The sequence below is a fragment of the Zootoca vivipara genome, chromosome 7 (genome assembly GCF_965207765.1).
Source record: "Zootoca vivipara chromosome 7, rZooViv2.hap1.1, whole genome shotgun sequence".
NCBI lineage: Eukaryota > Metazoa > Chordata > Lepidosauria > Squamata > Lacertidae > Zootoca > Zootoca vivipara.
The window spans coordinates 20236895-20264532 of NC_142590.1; the positions used below are offsets into that span (position 1 = coordinate 20236895).

The 27638-nt window shown below is 43.5% G+C and overlaps 1 protein-coding gene across 5 annotated transcripts in view; it reads left to right on the plus strand.

The window, feature by feature from the left end:
- The first annotated feature begins 755 nt into the window (after nucleotides 1–755).
- Nucleotides 756–27638, plus strand: part of FNBP1L (formin binding protein 1 like) — a 71551-nt gene continuing 44668 nt past the window's right edge. For 4 of the 5 annotated variants that reach the window (XR_009557875.2, XM_088673143.1, XM_035121717.3 and 1 more), the window contains exon 1: nucleotides 756–1223. Coding sequence is in view for 4 of the 5 variants with exons in the window: in XM_088673143.1 (XP_088529269.1) it covers nucleotides 1200–1223 (24 nt within the window). In the remaining variant the exon portion in view is untranslated. The remainder of the gene's footprint in view (nucleotides 1224–27638) is intronic. The other variant, XM_060276716.2, reaches the window with a different exon arrangement.

Genomic DNA, 27638 nt, shown 5'->3' on the forward strand with positions numbered 1-27638 from the left:
AATTTTAGATTTCATTGGAGGTAGTGGTTCCACACTCAAAACAACAATTAGCAGCCAACATTTTGCTTCTTCACTTTGCTCCATCAGCTACAAAAAATTCCTGGCCATCTCCTTCCTCCTTGAGCTTGAGCTTGGCAACTTTTGCTGGAAACAATTCTAGACCGAGTGCTTCTAAGCATGTGCAGAGTGACTTTTCTTTCTGAAATGGAAGATTACCAGCTTCTGTCTTTTTTAAAAAAAAACAACAACAACAGATGCATTACCCTCCAAGAATGGCTAGAACCTGTACTTCCTGTTCTGAAATTCGGCCAAGAGCTTGAAAAGGGCTGCCTGCCTTCAACCTTGAGGCATTACTGAAGTCCCTGGTTGTGCTCAAATAAAACGTGGTGGCCAAGTTTAAAGTGGTAGCGTGGATTTTACCACTCAATGTTTGGAATGCCCCCTTTAATTAAAAACAAGAACCCCAAACCACCTAACTAGGGAAGTAGCAGGGCAGGGAACCGTCTGTGTGCTAGAACCTGGATGTGACACCCAGTACCATCATTAGGCTAACTAGGCATCAGCTGCTGGACGCGCTAAGTTCCTATGCTCAAAGAGCGGTTTGCTCGCAGCAGGAGAGCAATCTGCGCCTCGCCTGCGCTCACCTGCAACCTGAAGCGACCCAGCTGCTGCCGCCGCCTCCTCCTCCTCTTACCTCCGACTGCCGCGCCTCCCCCGTGCGCTGCTTTGCGCGCGGAGGGCGCGTCCCTCGGGCGGGAACAGGAAGCGTGCCACCCAAGCCACCCACGACGGAGCCGCCGCCTCGGCTCGCGTCTTGTCCCAGGGCCTCCCTGAGGAGCGGCGGTGGCGGTGGCCGAGCCCGCCCCTCTCCCAGCCTCCATCGCGGCTGCCCGCCTTCCTCCTCCTCCTTCCTCCTCCTCTCCCAATTCCTATCCCCAAGCAAGGCGGAGCTGGAGATTGAACCTTTGGCTGCCACCACCGCCACCTCTCCGTCCAGGCGCCCAAAGCAAGATTGCCACCCCCTTCCCTCCCGGTGCTTCTTTCGAGGGAGCGACGCGGGGGCAACAAACAAGGGGCGGCGGGGGTCGCGCTTTCTCCGGCGGCAGCAGCAACAGCCGAAGCCGCAGAAGCGCCCTGACGAGAAGCGCCACAAAGGAGCGCCAGCGGCGGCGGAGCTTTGCGCCGCCTGCGGAGTCGCCATGAGCTGGGGCACGGAGCTGTGGGTGAGTAGTCTGCCCTTTCATTGTGGCTGGGGGGGGGGGAGGTCGGGTCCTCGCTCCGAGGGAAGGAAAAAAAGAGGGAGGCCGGCTTCGGGGGGGGGGAGCTTCTTTGGGGAGGCGCCCTTCGGAGCGCGCCGTGCCCGGGGATGCTCGCGGGTGGTCGGGTCGCCTTTGTTGGAGGAAGTGTTGTGTGGAAGCGCCCAAAGGGGGGTGGCTAGAGGGGAGGCTAGTCTTTTTTGGAGGGGGGTGTCGGGGAATTTCCCCTGCATAGGCGAGCAGAGGGCTGGGGAAGGGACACACACACACACACAAATCCTCATTTGCAATCTTCCTGGTGGAGGCGACCCCCTTATTCCTCTTCCACCCCAATCTCCCCTGCTGGCGTAGAAAGCGGGGTGCCCCTCATTTCAGGACCCTGGGAGCGGTGAAAGGCGGGGAGACCCCGCATCAGCGCCGCCCTCCTCCATGGGCGGTGCGTGGCTTGCTCTGGTTTACTTGCCATGCAGGGTCGTCGTCCCCCCCCCCCTTTCTCTATCTTCTTTCTTAAACAAAGGAAAGGTGTTCGGACACAAGCCAGCAGTGGCACATTGAATGCACGGCTTGGTGAGATAAGCCGGTGGCTCTGCACGCAGTTTGTGTATGTAGCGAACCCCTCCCCTCTCCCCGCTTAAGAAAATAAAGGTGAAAATGACTTTCAGGTTTGATTGCTTCCCTTTGGTGTGAGTCAGCTGCGCCTTGGATCCTGCTTGAAGAGTTTCAGACAATACTGGGCCACTAGGGAAGGGCTACGACGAGAAAGCGATGTGCTGGCGGAGTCGAAAAAGACGAGGCGAGGGGCTTTTGCTGAGGGCTCTGCCTCTGCAAGCTCCGTTTGGAAGACAAGTTGCAGATCCATCCTTTATTTGCGTTCATTCGAACTCTAAGGCTAAAGTCAGAGGAATTGCAGTTTTATTGTTGATGCAGGTCAGGCAGGCAAGTCTGAGTCACTGGGAAACCCATATATTAACATTCTAAGACGCTGCTCCTTGGTGCAGAAAATTTTGTGCACAGCACTACAGTGCTTTCTGACAAATCCTTGGGTGGGTCGAAAAGCAGGCAAGCGGTTCATTTTGCTGTTCAGGAGCACACAGTTTCCTTTCTTGAAAATCTCATTACTTAGAGCTTGCTGATTGCAACAAGGGGAGGAAAGCCAAGGTAAAAACAGCTCCATGGAGCCAGCAACATGACATGGTGCCTAAGGCACCAGCCGCCACTGGTCCGTTGTACAGATGAGCGTTCCCTCTGTTGGTTCAATAAATGGGAGGAGGGTCATGGTGAACTTTTGAGGTTGGAGAAATAATTTTGAGGCCCAATTCTGAATCATATAGTTGCTGGTGCATGACAGTCTTTGCTAATAAAAAATGACAGAGTGATTAAAAATATGTTTTTGTTGTGTGTATGGGCTATCAGCAAGCCCTGTCATACAGTGCTTTATGCTTGGCTCTAGCTTAAGTGGTACTTTGATGTTGGTTTCAGTAGACTACAGAGATTTTCCCGTCACCATGTGCATTAAATTCCAATAAGCATTTTTACAAAATTTAGTAGTATGTCAAGTGTTTATACACACTGTTAGCAAAATACCGACACAGAAATACTGTACAGTCGTACCTCGGAAGTCGAATGGAATCAGTTCCGGAAGTCAGTTCGACTTCCAAAACGTTCGGAAACCAAGGCACGACTTCCTGTTGGCTCTAGGAAGCTCCTGCTGCCAATCAGAAGCAACATCAGACATGTGGGTTCCAAAGAACGTTCGCAAGCTGGAACACTCACTTCCGGGTTTGTGGCATTCGGGAACAAAAACGTTCGAGTCTCAAGGTGTTTGGGATCCAAGGTACGACTGTACATGCATTTGTTCACAAAACTACATTAGCTACAAAAGGAATTCATGTTTCCGAAGAGTAAGCTTCTTAACATTTTATAGCCTGTTATAGTATTTTCGAACCTGTTGGTTTGAAAATAAAATACATATTTTATGTGTATGCGGAAAGCATCAATAAAGTTTTAAATGTGTCTGTTCATAACCCCTCTTTTTGAGGGATAGGTAAAGGAATCAGGCTAAGCATTTAGAGTATGACAAGCAAATCTGCAATCCTAACCCTGTCTGGGAGTTAGCTGCAATGAACTCAATAGAAGTTGCTTCTGATTGATTACAGTCTGATTGAGTGGATTCTGCCATAATATGCTACTTGAAGTAGCCCTAGGTAAAAGTTCATCTTTTTTACTGTGTGTCTTCGTGTGTACCTGACTGCAGTATAGTACATAGTGGCAGGCTTTATTCAGAAGAAACAATGCTCTTTAATATGTCATTTACCAGATTTTTCAGGATTTCTTATCATTTTCTTGTTTTTCTGGATTTAAAGCTGACCTGGAAAATCCTCTGAAGATACAAATAAAAAGCCTGAACTTTCAGTGCATTCTAAAACACTTGGTTTATTCCTAAAATTAGGCCTACATTTATTCCTTGACTTTCTGTATGAAATAAACCTAAGCCTGTGTCTTTTAAATTGCCGAAAAAACAATGCTTACCATTCCTCCTGCTGACTTGGTGCCATTTGTTTCAGGTTGTCAGACCCTCTTGACCTGTGTAAATGATCTGCTGATTTGTTCCTTTCTAAAACCCTGTCCTGTCTTGTTCTATGCCTCCTGAGTCGTAACAGCTTCTGAAGGGGAAAATGTGCCATTTCTCTATCAATATATATTGCTATTGGGCAGTTGTGCAAGTAGCTTCTTCTTCTTTGGCAATCACTCATAGCCAAGTAAGATTGTCTTCCATAAACACAGTTTTAACAAAGAGTCCGTAAGTGACTGTGGAGGCCAATTCTGGATCCACACGTCCTTCCACCGGGGGGGTTTCTGGTGGGAGTTGATCACAGTGTGGATTTGCCAAGCGTGCCTTCCTCTTAGCACGTTTCTCCCTTGCGTCCTGAGTTCGAGTGTCTTCAAAGCCCATGACACCTTTGGTAAAGGCTGTTCTCCAACTGGAGCACTCACAGGCCAGCGTTTCCCAGTTGTCAGTGTTTATACTACATTTTAAAAGATTTTCCTTGAGACAGTCTTTAAAGCAGGCATCCCCAAACTTCGGCCCTCCAGATATTTTGGACTACAATTCCCATCTTCCCCGGACACTGGTCCTGTTAGCTAGGGATCATGGGAGTTGTAGGCCAAAACATCTGGAGGGCTGCAGTTTGGGGATGCCTGCTTTAAACCTCTTTTGTTGACCACCAGCGTTACGCTTTCCATTTTTAAGTTCAGAATAGAGTAGTTGCTTTGGAAATCGATCATAAGTAGCACTACCATTCTGGCATATGCAGTATTAATTGGAACCAGATAAAAAATATTTATGCAAAGGCAACAAAGCATACTTCTGCACAGCCAGTAGAAATGGGCGTATATTTACGCTTGTATAATTTTTATTTATCACCTACTCTTCACCTGTTATGGTCCCAGGGTAGATCACAACATTTTAAAATGCATCATTAGCAACAGTTTTAAAACTTACAGTTAAAAATGCAATCACAAAAAATAGGGTGGGTCCTGAATATATATATATATATATACCGGTACCTCAAGTGCCAGAGGCCAGGGTAAATGAAACCATTCTAATAGAAAGCAGTATTGAATCTGCTAGGTGAGTTTAGCATCTGTAATATCACCCGCCGAATGCAGATTCTCCTGCTGCCAGTGCCACAGCTGCTTTTGTGTACAGTGGTACCTTGGCAGTCAAACGGAATCCGTTCCAGAAGTCCGTTCAACTTCCAAAACGTTCGGAAACCATGGTGCGGCTTCTGATTGGCTGCAGGAAGCTCCTGCAGCCAGTCAGAAGCCTCGTCAGATTTTCGGGTTCCAAAGAACGTTCGCAAACCGGAACACTCACTTCCGGGTTTGCGGCGTTTGGGAGCCAAAATGTTCGACTCGCAAGGCTTTTTGCAAACCAAGGTGTGACTTCCTGGGGAACTACCTATGTTTTCCTTGGATGTTAACTGTTAGATTGCTACTGTGACCATCTAGCAGCCCAGGAAGCTTATGCTTTGGACTAGTGGCAAAAGCTGGTAGGAATGGATTAGTATTACTTCATTACTGTACCTGCCCTTTCTTCAGCCAGGTTCTTGGGAACGTTGGAGCAATTTAAAATCCAGCATTGAAAAAGAGGTACTAAGTGTTAAAAACAGTTAAAATGGATTGCAGTACCAAGAATAGGGTGCCAAATGCACACAGCTCAGGTGTCAAATGTCAGGGCGAAGTGGAGCCTATGCAGCATTTGCTGAAAGCTCTATAGGAGCGGTGGTCAACTCCCAAGAGACTGCGATCTACTTGCAGAGTTAAAAACTGGCAGTGATCTACCCCCTTTTGGGGGGTTCAAGATTGTAGCTAAATTCCTCTATTTGATCTTTTGCCATCAAAGTACACTACAGGATCCTGCCCCCATTGGATACCCATAGAGGTGAAATAAATTGCTGGCCTTCTTTCCCCTTTGGCAAGTGACTGTTCCGATAAGCTGGCGACAAGATCGCACTGGATTATGTATTTTAAATGTTTGGAAATGATGCCATTAAAAGTTAAATGAATGAATTTTGGGGGGGTTCAGGTCAAAGTTGTTGAGCTTTTCTTGGGAAGGAAAGCCCGGGGGGGGGGTTTAAGGTCAAAGTTGTTGAGCTATTTTTTTAGGGAGGAGGAAAGCCTGTTTTGGGATTTTTTTTAGGGAGGAGGAAAGCAGGACTTTTTTAGGGGAGCTAAAGTTGTTTAGCTTCTTTGGGGGGAGCCGGTGATCTGCCACAGATGTCCAGTGATCTAACAGTAGATCCTGATCTACCTCTTGGATGTGCCTGCTCTATAGCAATGCATCTCTTTGGGGAGGGTGTTCCACAGCTTAAGGACTGTTGCAGAGAATGTCCTTTCCTGGGTTGAACTTCTGAGGGCAGTAGAACTACCAAGTGGACCCAACCCCCACCCCATTGCTGATCTTAACACATGAGAGAGAGAGGGTCTGTAAGAAAGGCAGTCTCAGAAATTTGGGGCCTATGTCATTTAAAGTTTTATACACCTTAACGTGAGCATCTTGAATTGGGCTCGTAAATGAGCTGTGACCAACACAGCTGCTTTAGGACAGGGGTTTCATGAGTTCTAAAAAGCAACACCACCCAGTAATCTAGACACTGCATCTTGAACCAATCAGAGTTCTTGAGTTGTCTTCAAGGGCAGCTCCATGTAGGTAATCCATGTAGGTTATTGCAGTAATCCACTCTCTGGAAGCTACTAGAGTATGGAGTACTGGCCTTAGCTGGAAATACTTGTGCCTCGAGTGGCAATTTTGGAACAAGGAATATCCCTGGGTTCCTAGCCTGTTCCTTCCATGTTCTTCTAGCACAGGGGAGTTGTAGTAACCCCCTCACTGAGCCCTTGTGTGTTGGCAAAAGATTGAGGTTTCTGGCAAAACATGTCATCTTTGATCTAATTTATATCATGGTAACTTTAAGTCTTTAGCTCTGAAGACAGTTGCATGAGCAGGTGTGTCTCATTGATTTTTGATGGGGATAAGCATGTGTATCTGGGGGCAGCATTAAAGGCCCTCTGCAGAGTAAAGAAGAGAACTAGTATGTAAAAGAAATAACTTTTCTCAAGTCTTGCTATGAAAATTGTAGAATTGTGGAGTTGGAAGGGACCACGGGGGTCATCTAGTCCAACCCCCTGCAACATGGGGCTCTCTTTTGCCCAACGCGGGGCTCTTTTGCTGTTCCAACACTTTTATGGGAGATGAACGAGAAAAAGCCCACTGTGCACCTGAGATTTAGGATTAGCTCCTGTTTGCACAAATAATGATGAATTAGACATTTGAAGGATTGCAGATTTTGATAAGATTGAAGGCAAAGGAAGACATGTCATGAATTCCCGTGGCAGACAAGCTTTTAACCTGGCTTGTCTTTAAATAACTGTCTAGGATAGAATTGCAATGAGAACGGATAAATTTCAATTTGTATCTGTATTTCTATTAGTATATGCTATTGTATATCTATTGTAGATTAGTGGGGGGGTTGTTTAAAAAGCACTTTATGAATTTGTTCTTCTGGCTATTCTTTGTGCCTCATAACATTACTTATAAAACAACTGTTTCATGTGTAAGGATTTACACTGTGCTCATAATACTTAAGATATTTTTTGTATCTTTTGATACAGAATTGGAGTCTGGTATGTTCCAAAAATGATGATAATACACTTCGCAGCTGACCTTTGGAAAGCGATAAATCTGTTTCTTTTGCTTTATAGTGGAGGGAAATGGCTTCAAGGCTTCTTTTGAGATGTGTGTGCCTGCAGATTATAGGCACTCCTTGAAATGGCTTAATCTCTGGTGTGTTGTACACACTCGCCCCCCCCCCCAACGGACCATGTTTTTATTTTTGGTTTTTTTGGTACCATCAAATGATGTATATTCATTACCTCGATTTGACTACCTTATTTTGGGAGGAATTCAACATTTGTCAAGGTGGACTTTCCACCAGTTGGTTCCTCCATCTATCTTAAGAAGGTCTGCAGAACAGCTTCTTTACAGTACTGCATGTAGATTCCCACCTTTTTCTCCAAGGAGTACATGGTTCAACCCCACCCCACCCCAGTTAATCCCTATAATACCCCTGTGAGGTAGGTTCAGAGGCTGTGACTGTAACCAGGGTCACCCTGTAAGCTTCACGACTGAATGGGGATTTGAACCCTGACCTCGCCGGGTCCTAGTCCGACACTCTAACCATTGCACCACACTGGCTTCCTAGAGTTATTCTGCTATGAGGCAGCTATATAAATTAAGTAAGTAAGTAAATAAATAGGGTGAAAGCAAAATGTCACTTAGAGAATGATCTGAAATATTTTTCTTGAAGCCTGAATTGGTTTTATTCTGTATTATTCTATTTGATGTTCCAATGTGTTGCAAACAGCTTTGAGATCCCCCCCCCTTTAAAATATAAAGCAGTGTACTGTAGAAATGAAATGAAAAATAATAATAAATGCCATTGCAAAAAAGGCACCTTCCTAGACATTCTATTGCAGGGACCTTAACCTAGGCTTAAGGTGACCCAGCATCCTTTGTAAATACAGTGGTACCTCTACTTACGAATTTAATGCGTTCCGAACGCAGATTTCTAAGTAGAAAAAAATTGTAAGTATAATCCCATTGGAATGCATTGGGAGAAAAAATTCGTAAGTAGAAAAAATCCTATCTAAAAATTCATAAGTAGAAAAAAATCCTATCTAAACCACATCCAAGATGGCGGACGGAGCTCCATTCGTAAGTAGAAACATTCGTAAGTAGAGGTACCACTGTAAATAAATTGCCTCCATGATGGGGCATCTGAAAGGGTCCTGAAGAGACCCCTAAGGAATTCATCCTTGACTTGTAGCTTAACTTACATTTCACTAGTCCCGTCCCGTCCCCTCCGACAGTGTGTTTGGAAAAGAAAAATGCAGCAACTGTAACTCTATCTATTAATTTCTTTTGGAATGCTCTCTTGTGCTTAAGAGTAGGAAGCTGTAATGGAATGTGGTTGTGGCAGATAGATTTCTCGGCCACGTATTGCAAAACATTATGACTCTGGACTATGATGCAAGTTTGTGTGTGTGCTCTTGAGTGAGTGCTTTACCTTTTCAACCGTGTTTCTTATTTATTTATTTCATGTGGGTGCTTTCGGACTTGAGCCGATTCTTAGATAAGGGCTTTTCCTCTGCAAGTTCCATAATGGAACGGACTCCCTTAGCTTCATTGTCATGGATAGATAACAAAAAGCCCACAGAAATGTTACCAGTTTTCCTGCTCATACGGTAGAGGCAGCTGGAGTGACAGGTTAGGTGAGTTACTACTTGCCTGGAAGGAATTGCTATTTCCCACAGGTGAGTTGGCTAACTGTAATGCTATCTTACTCTAGAATGGCAAAGTTTGTTGACGCATGAAAATGTAATGGGGGGAAAGCAACTTGCTGGGCCAATTGCTGTTCCAACTGAATTTTGCTTTTCTTCACCCTGTTAGTCAATATTTTTCCAGCAGTAGTCTTGAGTCCATGGACATGTGTTTCCAGGGAACATGAATCACTGATCCTGAGGGTTTTTGTTTTTCTCCATTAGTTAAATCTTCCAGATTGACAGGGATATTCCAGTGGTTTTCAACCAAATTATTCTAACTTATCTGCTGAAGTAAAAACTCTTCAATTATAGTTTATCTAGCTCAGTAGTTCCCAGAACTATTTGCAAAGTGGACATGGTATTATTTTTCAAAATAATACCATCTGTCTCCATTTTTTTACTTTACAAAAACCACGTAGCTTCATTTTTTGCTTCTTCTTTTTTTAAGTTAGATTGTCTACACTTAACAACCCCCTGCTTCTTAGGAATTAAAAGATTTCTGATAAGAACCTACCTGTCAAAATATCTGGCATATTTGAGACCACTGAAGTGCAATTATTCCATCACAGCTGGGGGTGAAAGAATGAGGGAGGCTAATATCAAATTAAGCTTGAAACCATGGTATAGCAGAAACACAAATAACACATCCTGACAGCGGGATTTGTGAACGTTGGCTGGGGTCCAAAGTGCCACACAAAGTGTTCTGGATGTGCACTGAAGCTTTTCAAACTCTTCCCCCCACCATGATCACCAAAGCTCTTTGTATGCTCTGAAAAGTCGGTTCTGAATGCCAGGCAACCCACCTGAGTGGTTTCCATTGCGTTGCGAAAAGTTGCATCCTGAAGAGGGGGAAATAAGCCATCCCTTCATGTGTATGTAGTGAGAAAAGGAGTGGCCTAGGTGGTGGTTGTAATGGCTACTATTCCATTTATTTATGCCCCATTAAAAATCACAGAATGGTTTACTGGATTAAAGCCAGTTCATCAAGTAAAATTATAAATGCTTAAACTAGCAGCAGCAGCAACAACAGAGTATTTCCTGTAGGCACAAAGCAGCTTGATGGAGGTTGAGCACCTAGGTGGCTGTTCTGGTTCATGGGATCATTGTAATGTTAGAAAGGGACCCTGAGAATCATCTAGTCGTCGTCCCCCGTCCCCTGCAATGCAGAATTATGCAGTTGTCCCATACTGAGATCGAACCTGCAACCTTGGTGTTATCAGCGCCATACTTTAGCCAGCTGAGCTACCCAGGCTATGCAAATACCTTTGAGAACTTTGTCATGGCATGGATCAGCTAACTGGAGGTGAACAGTGGGTTAGAGGGACCTTGTTGCAGTTCCATGCTGCGCAGCGATATCCGTTTCAGCATTGCACAGCAAAGAAGCTGACCGGGGGCAAGTACACGGTTCTCTTCCTCCATGGTATGCCTAGTATTTCTGAGCTGTGTGTCGACTAAAGGGGAACCAAGTTTCTCTGTGTGAGAATGGGATGCGAGCTTCGGCTTCACCCACTTTGAGGTAAGCAGCCTCCAACCACTTTCCCCTGGGAGAATGTGGCCATTGGTGGCGGTGGAGAGACTTTAGCTCTCCTCCTTTTGTGTGCAATGAAACTCTGTGCAGTGGTGGGACAATCCTCTCTCACTGGGATAGATAGCTCTGCTGAGACAGAGACTCTTAATCTCAGAGTCATGGGTTCGAGCCCCACACTGGGCAAAACATTCCTCCGTTGCAGGGACTTGATGAGCCTCATGGCCCCTTCCAACTCTATGATTCTAACAGCTAGTACCAATGCCTCCCACAGAGATAGTGCAAAGGTAAACATGCAAGGTGCAGAAGGAGGGGAGGGGAAGCTGATGGACATGTGAAGTTTCACAAGCAGGTAATATGCACACACACTATTCCAACCACTGCTACTGCTGGCCACATACTCACAACTGCAGAATCAAAGCCTGGAAACATGGAACTGAACAGTTTAGTGATGGTGGCAATGCAGATTTCATACACTGCAGAGAGAGGAAGGCATGGGAGCTACCTTGCTTACTTGTGTGGAGTGCTTCGTCCTCCTTTCCATAGATGTAGGGAGATGCTATTGGGGACTCGTGTCTGACAGTACACTTGAAGTGGTTTGGAGTTTGCACTGTTCTCTTAATGTTTGTATTATGCTGTTTGTACAGAATGCTCTCTTTTAGTGCATAGTACCCTTTATCCAGTTTCAGTCACCAAAGTTTCCCCCCTTCTGAGCTCTGCAGTATGCATGAGGTGAAGCAGCAGGCTTATGCAGTATAGCCCATGCTGTTCACACTGGCTGGAGCAAATGGGAATTATGGTCCAAAACATTTGAATGGCACCAGATTTTTGCAGAGTCACATGCTGTTTATCAGTGAGCTCTGTTGGTGCCTTTGCAAAAAGTTTGTGTACTCATCCTTTCAGGCAATTGTCATTTTTTCCCAGCTCTATAAAAACTTGAAAAGGAGGGGAGGAAGCAGAAGGGTGTACACAGTAATTAAATGCTCTCCCTCCGTACTGACTTTTATTGCCCCAAAGTGCAATTGGTCCCCCCCAAAGTACAGAATCTTGGCTGATCTTTGTAGCTGTAGTTCCATCTATAATAAGCGTGGCTCAGCAGCAGTTGGATGATCCTTGATGAAATGAAGGCTGTCAAACAGCAGTATTAGGCAGAGGGTTCCTCACATGTCCAATCACCAAAATGGTACCTCATTTAAAAAATAAAAATCAAAAGTTTGGTGAATGAAAGACGTTACTCAAATGCATAGATTTTCCTTAACTTTGAAATGTGGAATCTGCAGTCCTCCAGACGTTATTGGATTGCAAATCCATCCCTCTGACTGTGGGCTATGCTGATTGGGACTGATGGGAGTTAAGAGTCCAACATATGAAGAACTTCAGACCCCTGGATCTCTGTTCCAAAACACTGCTTGCTTGCTTGCTTGCTTGCTTGCTTGCTTGCTTGCTTGCTTGCTTGCTGTTGTTTTGTGTGCTGTGAAATCACACTGGGTATTATTGTTCTACGAATCAAACACTTGCTTTGTATGATACTCTCGTAAAAGACACATTGTAAAACACCAGCCATTGAAAATATCATCTGTTTCAATAAACTGGTTTGTTTTTTGGTACATAGTGTTTGCTCTTTTAACACTTATGCTTATCAGATATTTGCTGAAGAGAGAGGGAATATGGCAGAGGTTGGGGCGCAACAAATAACGCTTCGTGAATGTTCCATTCAGATTCTAATGGATTTGCATGTTTCCACCATTGTGAGGCAAATTGCCAACTGCTAATAGAGGAGGCCATTGATAACTAAATTATAGATATATAAAGCACTCTCGAACATATTTATAGCATTAACTATTACATAAGTAATAAGACTAACTCTGAGGTCTTTGTACTCTTGGCAGCTGCTACCCAGTTCTGATGCTGGCATAATGTAATCACAGGGCTGTTCAGCCAGCAGCGGAGTCTACATCATTGCAATAGCTGCAGAAACCGCAATTTACACTGCTAGGTAGTTCCACAATCCTGGGAGGTTCTATCGCTGGTAGTTGAGCACAGTGTTGCATGCTGATTGCGCCCCCATTACTGAGCGGAAAGAGCACAGAGATCAGCAGCTACAAGTACTGTACAGTATACAGCTTTCTGCTGCTCAGTGGGAGAGGGCAACATAAGAGGAAGAGAATATAGGTCTTGGGAGTCTTTTCACTGGAGGTGTAAATGTGTTCCTGGCAAAGCAAAACTTACCCTTAGATGGTCCTGCCAGCACCGGTAATTTCAGGGCATGCATTTCATGGGTTTGGGTTTATTTGTCGGTGTGCACTTGAAGACCACATTCAAAAATGGACACATTGGCTGCAATGAGCACATACAGCCTCTGCGCTTGTAGGGTCCCTTTAGTCTGTTCTATGAGCCAGGGAAATCCTCTGTGTGCTGTGGGGACAAACATATGAAAATGGGAATCACACATGTATTTGTGTTTGTGTGTGTTGTACTTGTAATGTTTGAGTCTCAGAACCCCTACAGAGTTTTACATTGTGCTATTAATCTTTGACTAGAACACCACCTGTGTTCCTGTTCCGACAAGCTTAAGCCTGTTTTAATCAATTGTACAAATATGTTAAATGTAAGCAACTCATCCTACAGTTGTTGTTGTTGTTGTTGGGTTTAATTGGTGGCAGCATAGTTAACATCACAGCAGTTGATTAAATATTAAATGGAACTTCTGGTTCAAGCATTATGTATGCTGACTTAGCTCCACATTAAGAAATGGATCTACTGTTCAAAAAACATGATCAATACAAATTTGCTCAACGTGGATTAACGTACCACTTCCTTCTCTGTCAGACTTGTAGACATCTTCCAAAACAATGTTAAGATGGGCTGCCAAAGAGAGGCAGATGAGAACTCCCACTGTGAACCAGGAAAGTCTTAACACATTTAGATAAAGTGGAAAAATTGATAGTTAACTGTGAGCATTAGAAGTCTCTGCTCTCCCATGTATTACTGAAATCTGTTAGATGGGAAATTAAGCCTGTATCAATTGTGTCCACCAGGTTTCAAGATATAGCACCAAGTTAAAATTGAGGAAGCATAGCCCTGGTCTCTATGTACTCCTGGTCAGGTACCCTGTTCAACAGTTGGCCAGTTTTAGTTTTGTACCTGGTACCTATTTTAATTATATCGTTTTTATATATTAATGTGATTATTATTAATTTGTTGTAGTTTAAGGAAAGGTATTTGAATCTCCTTAAATTATGGATAGGAGTGAATGATTGCACCTTAGCACTCCATTTGGATATGGGACTGGTAAGGAAGATAATGTCATGTTGCTGTTTCTAATCCAAAGCATAATCTTAATTTATATTTTAAGGAACTGTTTATAGTCTCTGGGCGAATGTTGATTTTGGTAGCAGTATTTTCCCACCTTGCTTTTTTGAAGAATGAAGAACGGAAGAGATCCTTGGGACTACTAATGACACCACATGTCATCTGTGTTTGACATAGCTGTTGATGTCCAAATTGGGGTGGGGGTGGGGATCTAAGATAGGTTATCATTTGGCCCAGTGGGTCAGAAGCCTGCTAGCCTACCATGTGCTTGTGGGAGAGACTGGTTGGGAAAGAAATGGGTAGGACTGCAGCTAAAGAAGCCAACTAAGATATCTGGCTATAAAATATGATTGGTATAAGTTACAGTACTCCAACTTTTTGCAATATTACATGAGCGGCCATCCTATATAATAAAGTGCAAGTGTCTCTGCGTCCAGTTGTCTCTGCGTCCAGTAGTCCCTGTGTCCGCACTACCGTGCATGTGCCCCACGGACACAGGGATTGGAGCGCAGAGACTGCATGCACGTGTGCTCCCCCCCCTGCCTCCTCCACCCGCCGCTCCCGGCCGGACACCGCCTCACTGCAGGGCACGTCGGGGAAGCGAGGGTGGAGGCCGGCAGAGGTGAATGGGGGGAGGAAGGGTGCCTTTGAGGAGCCCGGTCCGGCTCCCACCGCCGTGGCGGCCCCGGAGCCCAATGCCGCCAGGGCGGGGAAGGAGCCTCTCCTCCCCGGCGTAGGTCTTGGGGTTCGGAGAAGCGCTGCGCAAACGCTTCTCCGAACCCCGGGATGTCTCCTTCCTGTCGGCGGCTGGGGGAGAGGAAGGAAGGAGGAGAAAGCAGCCCTTTCTCCTCCTTCCTTCCTCTCCCCCAGCAGCCGACAGGAAGGAGACATCCCGGGGTTCGGAGAAGCGCTGCGCAAACGCTTCTCCGAACCCCGGGATGTTCTAGCGCCCGTTTACTCAACGGGCTGAATTACACTAGTAATAATAATAATGCTTTTGTGACCTTAGGAGGCTGGCATACGTTGACTAGTGATTCACTAGCTTGGTGGGTTACAAGTTTCAAAGCCTGATGTAAGACACAGGAGGAGTTGGGCAACATGTCTGCTCTGTTCTACTCCTGATACCGGTATATTAAGCAACTTCAATAGCACTGGGATGGAAACAGCAGCACTGGAGTCATTTAGGCCAATATGGAGAAATGGCATTGCCTGGTTGCACTACATGGTAGCTTGGTTAGTGTGTACACACACCGAAGTCCTGCCCATTGTACTCCTCACTCCACCTATAGATTATGATGTGAGTATCGCTAGGCAGGCCACCATAATGTAGTAATATTCTGCTTGTGTGCCTGGAACGTCAGGCATGAAATGGTTTGCAACATTTGGGTAAGGCTCAGATAAGGCCCCCCAGTGGGATGTGAAACTAAGTGGATTCAAACTCACACACTCAAGTCTACAACACACCACACTGTTATATGCATTGCATATAAAGTCATTGCTTTTTTAGGATGGAAAAATGAGGGTTCCCACCTGCATTCATTCTAAAGAGCTTTATTTTTTTAAGTTAAGAGACCATGCTCAAGTGGAGTTGGGAGAGCAAACTTACTGGCTTTGTTTTTTTAAAGGCTTACTGAATGCTTTAAAATCAGCAGACTAAGGAATGTGGAAGATGCATTGTTGTATTTAGTCCCAGAGACTAAGAAATATTAGGCACTTCCTTAACTTTGTGGCCCAGGGAGGATAGAACACCATTAATGTGACTAATACCATTGCAGCTGTTAAAGTGACCCACCCTGTCCCTAACCGCTGGGATAAAAATGAGTTTAACACTTCTGGATTGCTTTGTAAGTGGGGATACCTCTAATATTTATGTAGATGCTTTCAGTCATGATGTCAAATTGACCAGGAATGCCGTCCTGCAAGCCAAATGCATTTACCTACCGGTAGGAGTAAGGCTGCAATACTAATCCATTTACCCGTGAGTAGGCTCCATTGAATTGTGTAGGTCTTACTTCTGAGTAGACATGATTCGGCTTGCACTGTGATTTCTGTTTAACTCAGTGGAACTTACTTATGAGTAGACATACCTAAGTTGGTGCTGAGAGTTTATCTCTCTTGGAAAGTGTCATGGAATAGTGAGTGACGCTAAATTTTTCAGTTATGTTTGCTCCAAACTAGGATTGTATATAAGCTGAATGGAGCCCAGACGGACCAAATAACAATTACTTCAAGTGAGCTGCTTGCTATGTCAAACACCTTTCCACCCCTCAAACATCCCTTTTCTGTCCAGATATATAATATACCAGTAGGCTGGTAAAGTTTTGGACACATCAGCCAGACTGTCTTGTATAATTATGTGCTCCGTGACACCTACCAATGGATAGTTTCATGAACGGAAGCATCTTATGAAATATAGCTGATAAATAGATGACTAGCTTTAGTAATTTATTTCAGTTTCAACTGAAGCCTGGAAAATCTTGTCCGACAAACAATTCAGAATTTGACAGCTGCCAACGTGGGTTAGTCTTTTCATTGTCTACTAAATATTCTTAACCTGTTGCTCTGATTTCTACAACAGACTTGTCCTTGCTGTGAAAAAGTTAGTAAATCAATACGCTTGCTTGACTGCCCTATCTGTGAATGTCCTTAGATGCTAATAAGCATATACAGCCTTTTTCATAACAACCAGTGTTGTGAAAACAATGCAAGGTGATAATACAAAGTACAAAACTTCGCTTCTGAGTAGTATGACAATAGCTAAAGAGAATGTTACATCATACAATACAATACAATACAATACATCATACTTTTCTTTCAGTTATTTACTTTCCTTTGCTTAACAGGGCTTCATCCTGAGTGATGCAGTTGTTGTCACTGGGCCTGCCCATGTTTTCTTTCGTGCTGTACATTGTATCGTCATAGTATTTTGGCATTCAAAGTGGTCGTAGTAAGAATTTCGTTACTTGATCTGTGCAAGTGTAAACTCTATGGAAAGTTTGCCATGTGGCTAAGAATAAGTGGAACTTGTAGTCAACGTTCTAATTAAGAAATGCTGCTGTCAGCTACTTTGATGTTGGGAATAAAAGTGCAGATGGGGTTCTTTTTTAAAAAAAAAAAAAGGATGTAAGAAAAGTGCTGCTGGTTTGGCTAGTTCTTCATCCTGCTCTGAGTTCACAATCAACGGGGCTATGGAAAGTCCTTAAGCAGCACATTAGGGCAATGGCCCTCTCCCTTTGTGGTCTCCCATCAACTTGTGTTCAGTGAAATATTACCTCTGATCCTGAATGTAGCACTTCAATAGCCTTATTCTCCATGAATTTATATTGATTCCCTTTTAAAGCCATCTAAACTTGAGGCCGACACTTCATCTTATTGGAAGCAAATTCTACACTTTAACTACGTGCTGTGTATAAAGAAAGCACTTCTTTTTAATCTGTCTTGAATATCTTACCATTCAGTAACATTGAATGGTACTTTTTTATCAGCTTCCTTCACAACATGCATAATGTTATAAATAAATCTGTTATGCCTTTCCTTACTCATCCTTTTTTTTTTGCTCAGCGAAAAAGCCCCTAAACATTTTAATTTTCCTTGGTTCCGTCAACTTCCCCAATCATTTTGGTCACAATTTGCTTTTTGCTTTTGCTTTTAATTTATGTTGCTGAGCTTGTTCCTGTTGGCAAGCTGGGGTTTGTAAGAGGTGGGGTGATTACTGCCCTGGCTTCCTTGGCCCTGTTGCTAAAACTTGGGTGCTTCAGCTTCTATTCCCCTTGCTAGTTTCCTGCAACTTCTGCTGCAGACAAGGAAGTCTGCAAGATATTTTGGAAACGTAATTGTTCAAAAAGTAGAAATGCCAGAAATATCCCTAGTAAGTTTGCAAGCAAAACGGAGCAATGGGTGAAGAGTGTTTGCTAAAGCACCAGCTGTTGGAAAGGAAACTGCTAAATATAGGGATGCTGGTTAGGGCTGTGCAAAATTTTGTGGGTGAGATGGAGGGATGTTGTTGGGGTGTGGGCGGTGGGGGGGGAGGGCTGAAGCATTTCAAATGACTCAGCATAAGCAGAGTCATACTTGGGGAAATACGGGTGTTTTTTTCCTGTTTGCATTATTAGGGCTATTGGTACGGACAGAACAATTAACATGTCCGGAACTGCTCTGACACATTCCCCTTAGCTTGCTGGAAATGCAAATCAGAATCTCTTCTGCCTTCCCCAACCAAGCAGTGGGGTGAGAGAGAGGAAGTTACAGAAAAGCATGCAAGGTAAAGCATTGCACGCCCACTGAAACTCACCCCTTGGTCAGGCTGTGTGTGTGTGTGTTCCCACTTTGCCATTGCTCAGCTTCTTCCCAAACAACTGAGCTGCAGGGATTAAATCTCCCCACCTCCAACTGCTTAGCAGCTGATACAGAAACAGCTGATTTAAGGCCAGGAGGGTAGTAGTTCTCCCACTCAGGGTGCTGAGCTGAGGGGGATGCAAAATCGAGAAGATCCTTAATTAAGAAGATGCATTTGGGGGGGGCGCCACATTTTGGCCTTACACAGGGCGCTATATTACGAAAGATTATCCAATATGCCTCTGCCAATTCCCTTCTTTCTCTTTGATATGGTGTAATTGCGGCAATGCTAACTGTGGCACAGAGAACAACACCTCAGTCCAGTAAAGGGGGAGGAAAGAAACACTGAAATAACTCTGCCAATTTTTTTGCTGGAGGAAAGAGAAGAAGTGGAGCTCTGCAAGTGTGGAAGCGGCACTTCTAATTCCTTGAACCAAAGATTGTATTAAATGCTTGACTGGGATTTACAAGCACACCAGCTTTTCTTAGTACAATGGGTTGATGAATGTAATATTTCGACCATTTGCAGCCCTTATCCTTTTAGCAGAGTTTACATCAGCATTTTTGCAATTTGTTTTTTTTTTAAATGATTTTGTTGTTCACTTTTTCTTTTAACTTTCAGACCGCTCAGGAATTGGTGTATTTGCTCTTATTCCCGGCTAGTAAAGCTTCTTTGCCACTTAGGGAGAGAAAAACAACAACATTAAAATTGACATAACAGATTCTTACGCTCTATTGTAAGTGCTGTAATTCCCACAGGTGATTCAAAGGGTGTTTTCTCTTCACTCTTGACATTGGCATTAAGAAGATTAGCATGTATAAATAGGTTATGAATTTCTCAGTACGTATTAAGGGCAATGATGATTTTCCGTTTTCAGCACATTGTGGCTAAGATGTTAAAGGCACGTTCAGATACTGACCCCCAGTATTCTGCCTGGAGGTAAAATTGAGAGTGGACCTCAGTGGTTCTTTATAATCCCTTCTCACTCTGACTCATTCTGGAAAGAAGGTTACAGGTCAGATGGAAGGTTCTGTGTTTTGTTTAAATACAGTACAGGCATCCTGTGTTTGTTTGAATGTGTTGCTTTCTTCCCTCCCACCCCTATGAAGGGAGCATAAAACAAGATGCACACTTCTCACCTTGGAGAGCCAGGTAATATCTGAACAAGCCCTAAGAACTTAATACTTTTGAGAATAAATCCAAGCCACCATTAACTACGGTATGTCTCAAAACAAACTCTGTTATGCAAGATTAGTTGTCAGCAGTCGCAGCGCTGATATGGATCGTTTTAACAAGTTTCTGACCGAGTAATTGTTGTATTGTGGCACCTTTTTTATTGAGATATGATTTCTCAGAGTAAGTTATATTGTTCAGCGTGGCAGGGGGGGTGGGGAAGCTGACTCCAGGAGTTTTACCACTAAACAATATAACCTGCGTAATTTTCCATAGCGATGGCTATCCTCTGAACAACGTGAAGGAAAATTGTGATTAATGAACTGAGAAACTATGAGCAAACAGCCAGCATAAGAAGCTATCCCTGATTTAGGTCTTCTTTCCAAAGATGACATTTTGGAAGGAGTTTACAGATCTTACTCACTTCAACGTAATGTATAAAATGACAACACAATGATCATCACAGTCTCTCAAAAAGAATATTTTTTTTCCTACTAGACAACTTTAGGACCAGAACTCTGTAGCTGACCTGGTTTTCAGCTGGCAAGGCTGTGGTTCACATATTCTGTAACAGAGGTGGTGTCATTGAGGAGGTCAGTCAGCAGATTTCAGAAGAAAACAAAATGTGAATTCAGCTGGCTTTCCATAATAGAAGGTTTTACATAAGTGCTTGACAATGACTTACATTTGACTTTTTAGAGAGTGCAAGTTTAAACAGGCAGACCTGGAGGGATTCCGCTTAAACATATACCGGTAACTGAACTTTGAGAAGCCTACATAATACAGTTGTTTACATTAGTGACTTCTGGATGTTTCAAGCACTTAGTGTACAAAGAAAGAGAGTGAATCTGGCAGCGAGGTTTCATTTGTTGTGTCTTAGATCTAGAAAAGTAGGATTTGACTCATGAGAGCTGGTACGGTACAGAATGATTGTACAATTAGAAAAGTTTTAACTAATATTGAATACTAGCAGGGACTGAGTGCCCAGTGCTGCCAGGGTATTCTTAGAAGCCTCAAAGTTGTGGTTTTTAAAGGGATAATATAGTTTGTGAATTTTTACCTTTTCAAGTAATGTGTTTTTATCTTGTATTTTATTCTGTGATTTTGTGATGAAGGGCAGTATATAAATTCAATAAATAATAATAGTAGTGGTAATGTAAAAAATCAGGTCAAGTTACACACAGGTAACGCTTGGTCTACCATCTTGATTCAGAATGGCACCTGGCACTCCCCATCTCAGTTCATGCCAAATTCGGCAGTTGAACCTATGCCAGAAAACAGGTGAAGTCATGCCAAAGTGACATTTCACTCCACAATATTGATTCAGCACGGTGCCTGGTGTCCATATGACACTGAAGTCATATGCCTCGGAAATCCCTATGTTGAGTTTGGTGATGATATCCTGGCAGTCACCCAAACAGACAGCACAAACAGACAAACCATTTCCCAACATATATAGTATATATAAAAAGGTAAAGGGACCCCTGACCATTAGGTCCAGTCGTGACCGACTCTGGGGTTGCGCGCTCATCTCGTATTATTGGCCGAGGGAGCCGGCGTATAGCTTCCAGGTCATGTGGCCAGCATGACAAAGCCGCTTCTGGCAAACCAGAGCAGCACATGGAAACACCGTTTACCTTCCCGCTGTAGCGGTTCCTATTTATCTACTTGCATTTTGACGTGCTTTCAAACTGCTAGGTTGGCAGGAGCTGGAACCAAGCAACGGGAGCTCACCCCGTCACAGGGATTCGAACCGCCGACCTTCTGATCAGCAAGCCCTAGGCTCAGTGGTTTAACCACAGCACCACCTGGGTCCCCTACATATAGTATATATAGTTAGATGCAAATTTAAAGGCCACTAGGGAAGAAGGTGTCAGGGCCTTTAATTACCACACTTTGAATGTTTTATTGAAGTCAAGGAACAGGACAGATCTAGAAACCTATCTTAGATATTTAAGAAGTCAGTACTTGGGCTACCGCACACTTTTTCTGGATTGGTCATCTTGAACAGGAGCACCCATAAAACGTTTTCTGGAGCATCCAAGCGACCTATGCATTGGATAGTCCAGATCTGAGCTTCAAGAAAAACACAATTATCAAAAAGTGATTTGCAAAACTAAAATGTTTTTCTTTTCTGGAAAACTTAAGCACGGGGTATTTCGTATAGATGTTTTTGAAATAAGATGGAACTACATAAGGCAAGAGTGGCAGCCCTGTGTGGAGTGCTGATATAACTTACTGGTTATATTTGGTGTCATTAAGGTGGGCATCTTTCAGCCAATGACATGTAGGGAAGGCACACATAGTAATGCTGGGACACATGATCAAGTATACTAACTTATGATAATAGGAATACCGTTTTTGGTGGTGACACTGTATTCTGTTCATAGTATCTCCTGAAAGGGGTGTCTTCTTGGATGGGCAGATGTTGGTATTTTGGAACACTTTCAACATAGTTACTCCCTATGACAACAAGTGAGCCATAAAGGGACTGTGCATATTAGTTCCATGTGTACATTTTCAAACAGTCTAAATTGTGGAACAGTGACTCTTAAGCGTGTCCTTTCCAAAAACGATTAAACAGCTGCAGAAATGTAAATTCTGAGTTAAAGTACTCCCTTCTGAATGCTCCTCTGCGATTCATTATAGGCCTTAGTAGACTATGACTCTCTCTTCTGGTATGGAAGCGTTGAGCTTCATTCTGCTTTTAAACTGAAGTTAAATATCTGCTAGGGCTCATCATCATAGCCCAAGTGACTTAATAATAATAAATGCAACATTAATTAACAAGTCATACAATTTATAGTTTTATTGTTAAGAATAAGTGTTGTATTAGCTGGGGAGGTGCTGTGCTCTAACTCTGGCAATAGCAGACAAGTACAGTGGTACCTTGGGTTACAAATGCTTCAGGTTACAGACTCCGCTAACCCAGAAATAGTACCTCAGGTTAAGAACTTTGCTTCAGGATGAGAACAGAAATTGCTCCAGCATCGTGGCAGCCGCGGGAAGCCCCATTAGCTAAAGTGGCACCTCAGGTTAAGAACAGTTTCAGGTTAAGAACGGACCTCCAGAACGAATTAAGTTCTTAACCCGAGGTACCACTGTATAATTAACCTTAGCAATATTTTCCACATTTTCTCTCTCCCCCCCCACCCTCTCTTTGGTGCTCATGAAAGGCACCCTTCACATGCCTCATGCTGATTTAAGTTCTTGGAAAATAGATACTTCAGTCACTATGTGTTGTCAGAGTTAGTGAATTGCCGGTTGCTGTTTGCTCCAGCACTCAAGAAAGTATTACAGGTGAATGGACCGCTTCTTCTGTGCTCATTTAACTTAGTTCCCAAGAGAACATGATTGTCTTTTAAGTCTTAAATTCCTTGAGGATTAATGTTGGGGACGACCTAAAAAGGGGGGCCAAAAGCCACACCTGCAGAGGTTATCAGCCATCCAGGATCATAAATACTCTGCAGGTGTGCATATCCCTGTCATTCTTTATGAGTCCTTTCTTTTACCGTATCTGTGACAACTGAGGTACACAATGGAAAAGATTACAAGGATCAGGCCTAGTAGGTTAGATAGACCTAGTTGGATAAGAGTTAGAATTAGATAAACCCAATGAGAAATTCTTCCAGAAATAAAATATCCAAGCTTGAGTTCCTAACCATCTTGGGTTTAGCCTCATTATTAGGTTCTATGGAGAGTGGTAAATACTTATATTGTGTGTACCTTGGCCTAACTAGCATCTTAGGGATGTGTACAAACAGGTTACCACTGCAAATATTTTTATATTATTGTAATACGATGGTTATACTTGGTCCCTGTTCATTACTTTGCTGCCTTTTTTCTTTTCTTTTTTTGGCATCAAGTGAAGGTTGAGATCCTTTTTGAAGGCAGCGCTACATATTATACATAATGGCAACCTAACATTGACTTACAAGAACATGAATCGTTGCAGCAAGATCATCCTTATCCATAATAGGGTTGATGGAAGCTGCTTTGTACTACAGATACCACTTGGGTAGCTATAGACCAGTGGTGACCAAACTTGGCCCTCCAGTTGTTTTGGGACTACAATTACCATCATCCCTGACCACTGGTCCTGTTAGCTAGGGATGATGGGAGTTGTAGTCCCAAAACAGCTGGAGGGCCAAGTTTGGCCATCACTGCTATAGACAAAGATTGATCACCACCACCAGAAAGGCAAAACGCAGCATTGTTCAGCACAGGCTGAACTCCTACATCCTGGTTAAGAATAAAAACAGAAAGCCTTGCACTTATAGTACTTCCTTTTGAAACTCACAGGGAAGCTCTTAATATTCAATTTTCATATAGGATGGCCCTGTGGCACTCTCTGATAGTTTGAGAACCTCTAGTCTTCCTACATGCATTAAAGCAATACTCTGTACTTGCAGTTGGAAAATATGCCAATCCCTGTTGACTTTGCTTTTATATTCTATTTCAGTTCGTGGTTGTAATATTGATAATGGGTATATTCTACTTCTACTTTGCCATGCTTATTTCCTACGCAGTAGAAAACTGTGATAAGATGCCACCCTCTTCTGCTCGATGGTAATGAATGCCATGTTTGGCTGCAGAAATTCTAAAACATGTTTTCTATTGCCGGTGTCTCAACTCTAATATGTAAATACCCAGTCCTCCTTCAGTCTCATCTGGTGGTGGCCAACCTGTGGTCCTCAAGATGCTGCTGGACTTCAACTCCCATCAGCCCCAGCTGCATGGCCAACGGTCTAGGTTAATGGGAGCTGTAGTAAGACGGCATCTAGAAGACCACAGGTTAGCTGCTCCTGATCTAATATCTCTAATCACAAGGGAACATGGAATCTGTTTGGGGATAAAACTGAACACCAGTTCTGAGAGTAGGAAGTGAACCCTAACAAATGACGAAGCCACTATACATATTTCATCTTGTGATAATATTATCTCAGTAGTTACCTTGGGCATGGTGCAGTGTAGATTGATCTTTGCTTTGCTGCCAAGTGAGCCTGGTGACGTCAACTTTTAACAAAAAGAATGTAAGATGAGCAGTGCTGGATCAGACCAAACAGCTATCTGGTCCAGCATCCTCTTTCTCACGGTGGCTAACAAGTTGCCTCTGGAGAGCCCCAAAACAGGACTCGAGGGCAATAGCCCTCTCCTGCTGTCCCCCAACAACTGGTATTCAGAGGAAAAGACATGAGATGAGAATTCTCCTGGATTCTGAGAGTTACAAGGTATAAGATTTTACTCCATTAATCAAATTTGTCTTGATCAAGTTGCGCTTTGGGATCCAGTGGTAGGAAATTAATTGCTTACATTGCCTTCCCCCCCCTCCAATTTGCTTGAGTTCTGTTTGTGAGGAAATCTAGCAATGTTTTAAAAAATGGCACTTGACTAGTTTTCCACAGATCTGGCAGTGTGTCAGAACAGTGAACTAAGAAGCCCAAACTAGGACAGCAAAAGCATTGTTCTTGTGTTCACGGCAGGAAGCTTTTTCTAATGTCTCTTAACTGTTGGTTCAGTTCCAGAGCACCTCTTTGGAGTTTCAGTGCAAGGGTGAAATAGTCAAAGCAAATGGCTAAAGCAGAACAAAATGGAGAATAGCCAGATTCTAGTAACTATTAACTTAATTAAATGCATGATGATGAATGGATGAGATAGTTATTTCAAAGCTGTACATGCGACGTTACACTTTTCCCCACCCACCCAAACATTGCCTTGCCTACTTCCCAGCGCATACTTGGACTCGTGATTTAAGATCCTTAGTGATGTGCTAGTACCGTTTCACACAGCACAGACAAGGCTGTTGTCCAAGAATGGATGGCTCTCTAGCAGAAATATGACCATATTTCAAGCTAGGTTTTCACTTACATTGTGTGATGCAGATGTATCACATCTCTGTGTGGTTGAGGCTATGGATTTATGGAGATGCTCTGTTGTTGTTCCTCCCCCACCCCCAAAATGCTTCATTGTTTGCAAAGAACAAGGTTCATGGATTATTAACCTCTTCATGTTAGAAATGCTTAATATTATTGAAGAGTAGAGCACTACAGTGGCCAAGCTGGTCGTTAAGGATCCAGTGTTTTGAGTTTGTCAGCAGCACATCTTCACATTCCTTCTCATTGATGCAGTGTTAGTCTACATACTGGGTTGCAATGAAGAAGTAGATGAATTATAATGTGGTTGGGATGTAATATATGGCAATATTTACCCAGTAAGCTGGATATGACTGAGAGGGATAATAATAGAAACCTGATAGCCTTCATTCTTTTTAAGGCTGAGTTTTTGCTTCCGTTTGCTGCCTCATATCGCTTTGCCATCTACCATTGCCATTAATTTTTATGTATCGTCTAATCTTCAGGTGTTATATATATCCTCAAATATATTGCATGTAATGTAAAATGCCTTTAATGGCAGTCTGAGACTATGCGCATGTTTTGAATATCAAACAGTTAATTACCAGGTTTGTTGAACATTAAAGCTAAAGTTGCAGTTGAAGCAATTGTCTTAAACAAGGCAAACTAATAAAAATGAAATCAGCCTGAAGCGCAAGTTTCAATTATGGGCATGCTTTTAGAACTAAGCCTCTTGCCGATCCTGAACAGTTCAAGTGTAGTCTCTGTGCATTGAAGCGTTGAGGTTTCCCACTGTCTCATCTTCCTCTTCTCTGTGGCCCAAACAGTAGCTGCAGAGCCATGGTTTATTTACTTCATGTACTGTATACGGTTTGCTCCTCTCTGTTGAGCCCGCTCAGCTTCACCACACTGTGGCGTGTTTAAAACTAGAACAGTTGGGGGCACATTGAGGCCAGGAGATAAGCATGAGTAGAGTTTGAGGGAGCCAGCAGCCACAACTCTCCCAAAACTGTAGGGCCTGGGTGTTTTTTTTCTAAAGTGGGGGACACAGGTAAGGAGTTATCTGCCAAAGTGAACTCCACCGCCATTACTAAGGAGAAAATCCAGTAGGGACTTTGTCTGAGCTCAGAAAGCACTACAACAGTGTTTCCCAAACTTGGGTCTCCAGCTGTTTGTGGACTACAACTCCCATCACCCCTAGCTAGCAAGACCAGTGGTCAGGGGTGATGGGAATTGTAGTCCGAAAACAGCTTGAAACCTAGGTTTGGGGAACACCACAATAGAAGCTTCCTTCTTGCTCAGCTATCTGAATCCTAGAGTATGTTTCAAAGATGTACTATAATCTGTAGTAATTCTATATAATATATAGATATGTAAGTGCTGTGTGGGAGCCAGGTTGCTCACCAGGGTGAGAAGGTTTGAGCATATAACGCCCATCCTGGCCTGACTGCGCTGGCTGCCAGTTAGTTTCCAGGCCCGATTAAAATGCTCCCCGCTCCCCTATAAAGCCTAAAATGGCTCAGGACCACAATACCTCAAGGACCACCTCTCCCCATATAAACAGACCTGGACCCTGTCATCATCATCTGAGGCCCTTCTTCATGTGCCTCCTTCATGAGAGGCCCAGAGGGAAGCAACATGAGAAGAGGCCTTTTCTGTGGTGGCTCCTCACTTGTGGAATGCTCACCCCAGAGAGGCCCACCTGGTGCCTTTGTTACGTATCTTTAGGTGCCAGGCAAAAACACTCCTCTTCTCCCAGGCCTTTGGCTACTTAAACAATCTATGGCCTTTAAAACTGTGTTGGGGTGTGTGTGTTTCTGTTTTTGTTTCTAAGCATGTTACATATTTTTTGTGTTTTTATTTTGTAAAGTGCCCTCTGATCCTTGGATGAAGGGCAGTATAGAAAATTGATCAATAAATAGAATAAAATAAATAGATACACTTGGTACAGAAACCTCCAGTGACTACATCCTAGTGTAGGATGGACATTGGGTTGCTGAACTAGAGATGAGAATTTAGTCTCTAGCAAGGGGGTGGGAAAAGAATATGGCTCTTCCGGGGAACAGGGGAGCTAAGTCGGCAGCAAAAGAGTAACAGAGCCTGGGATTCAAATACATACTGCAAGCTCCACAGTTCAGCTCCTTAAATCTTGACCCCCAACCCCAGCTGGACCTCGTTTTCAAAAGATGCTGAACTAGATAGACTGTCAATCTCATTCAGCAGGACTGCTCTTATGAATGTGTCTTTCTAAAAACAAAAAAGAACCTTCTGTATTGAAGTACCGTATCCTAGTGTCTGTT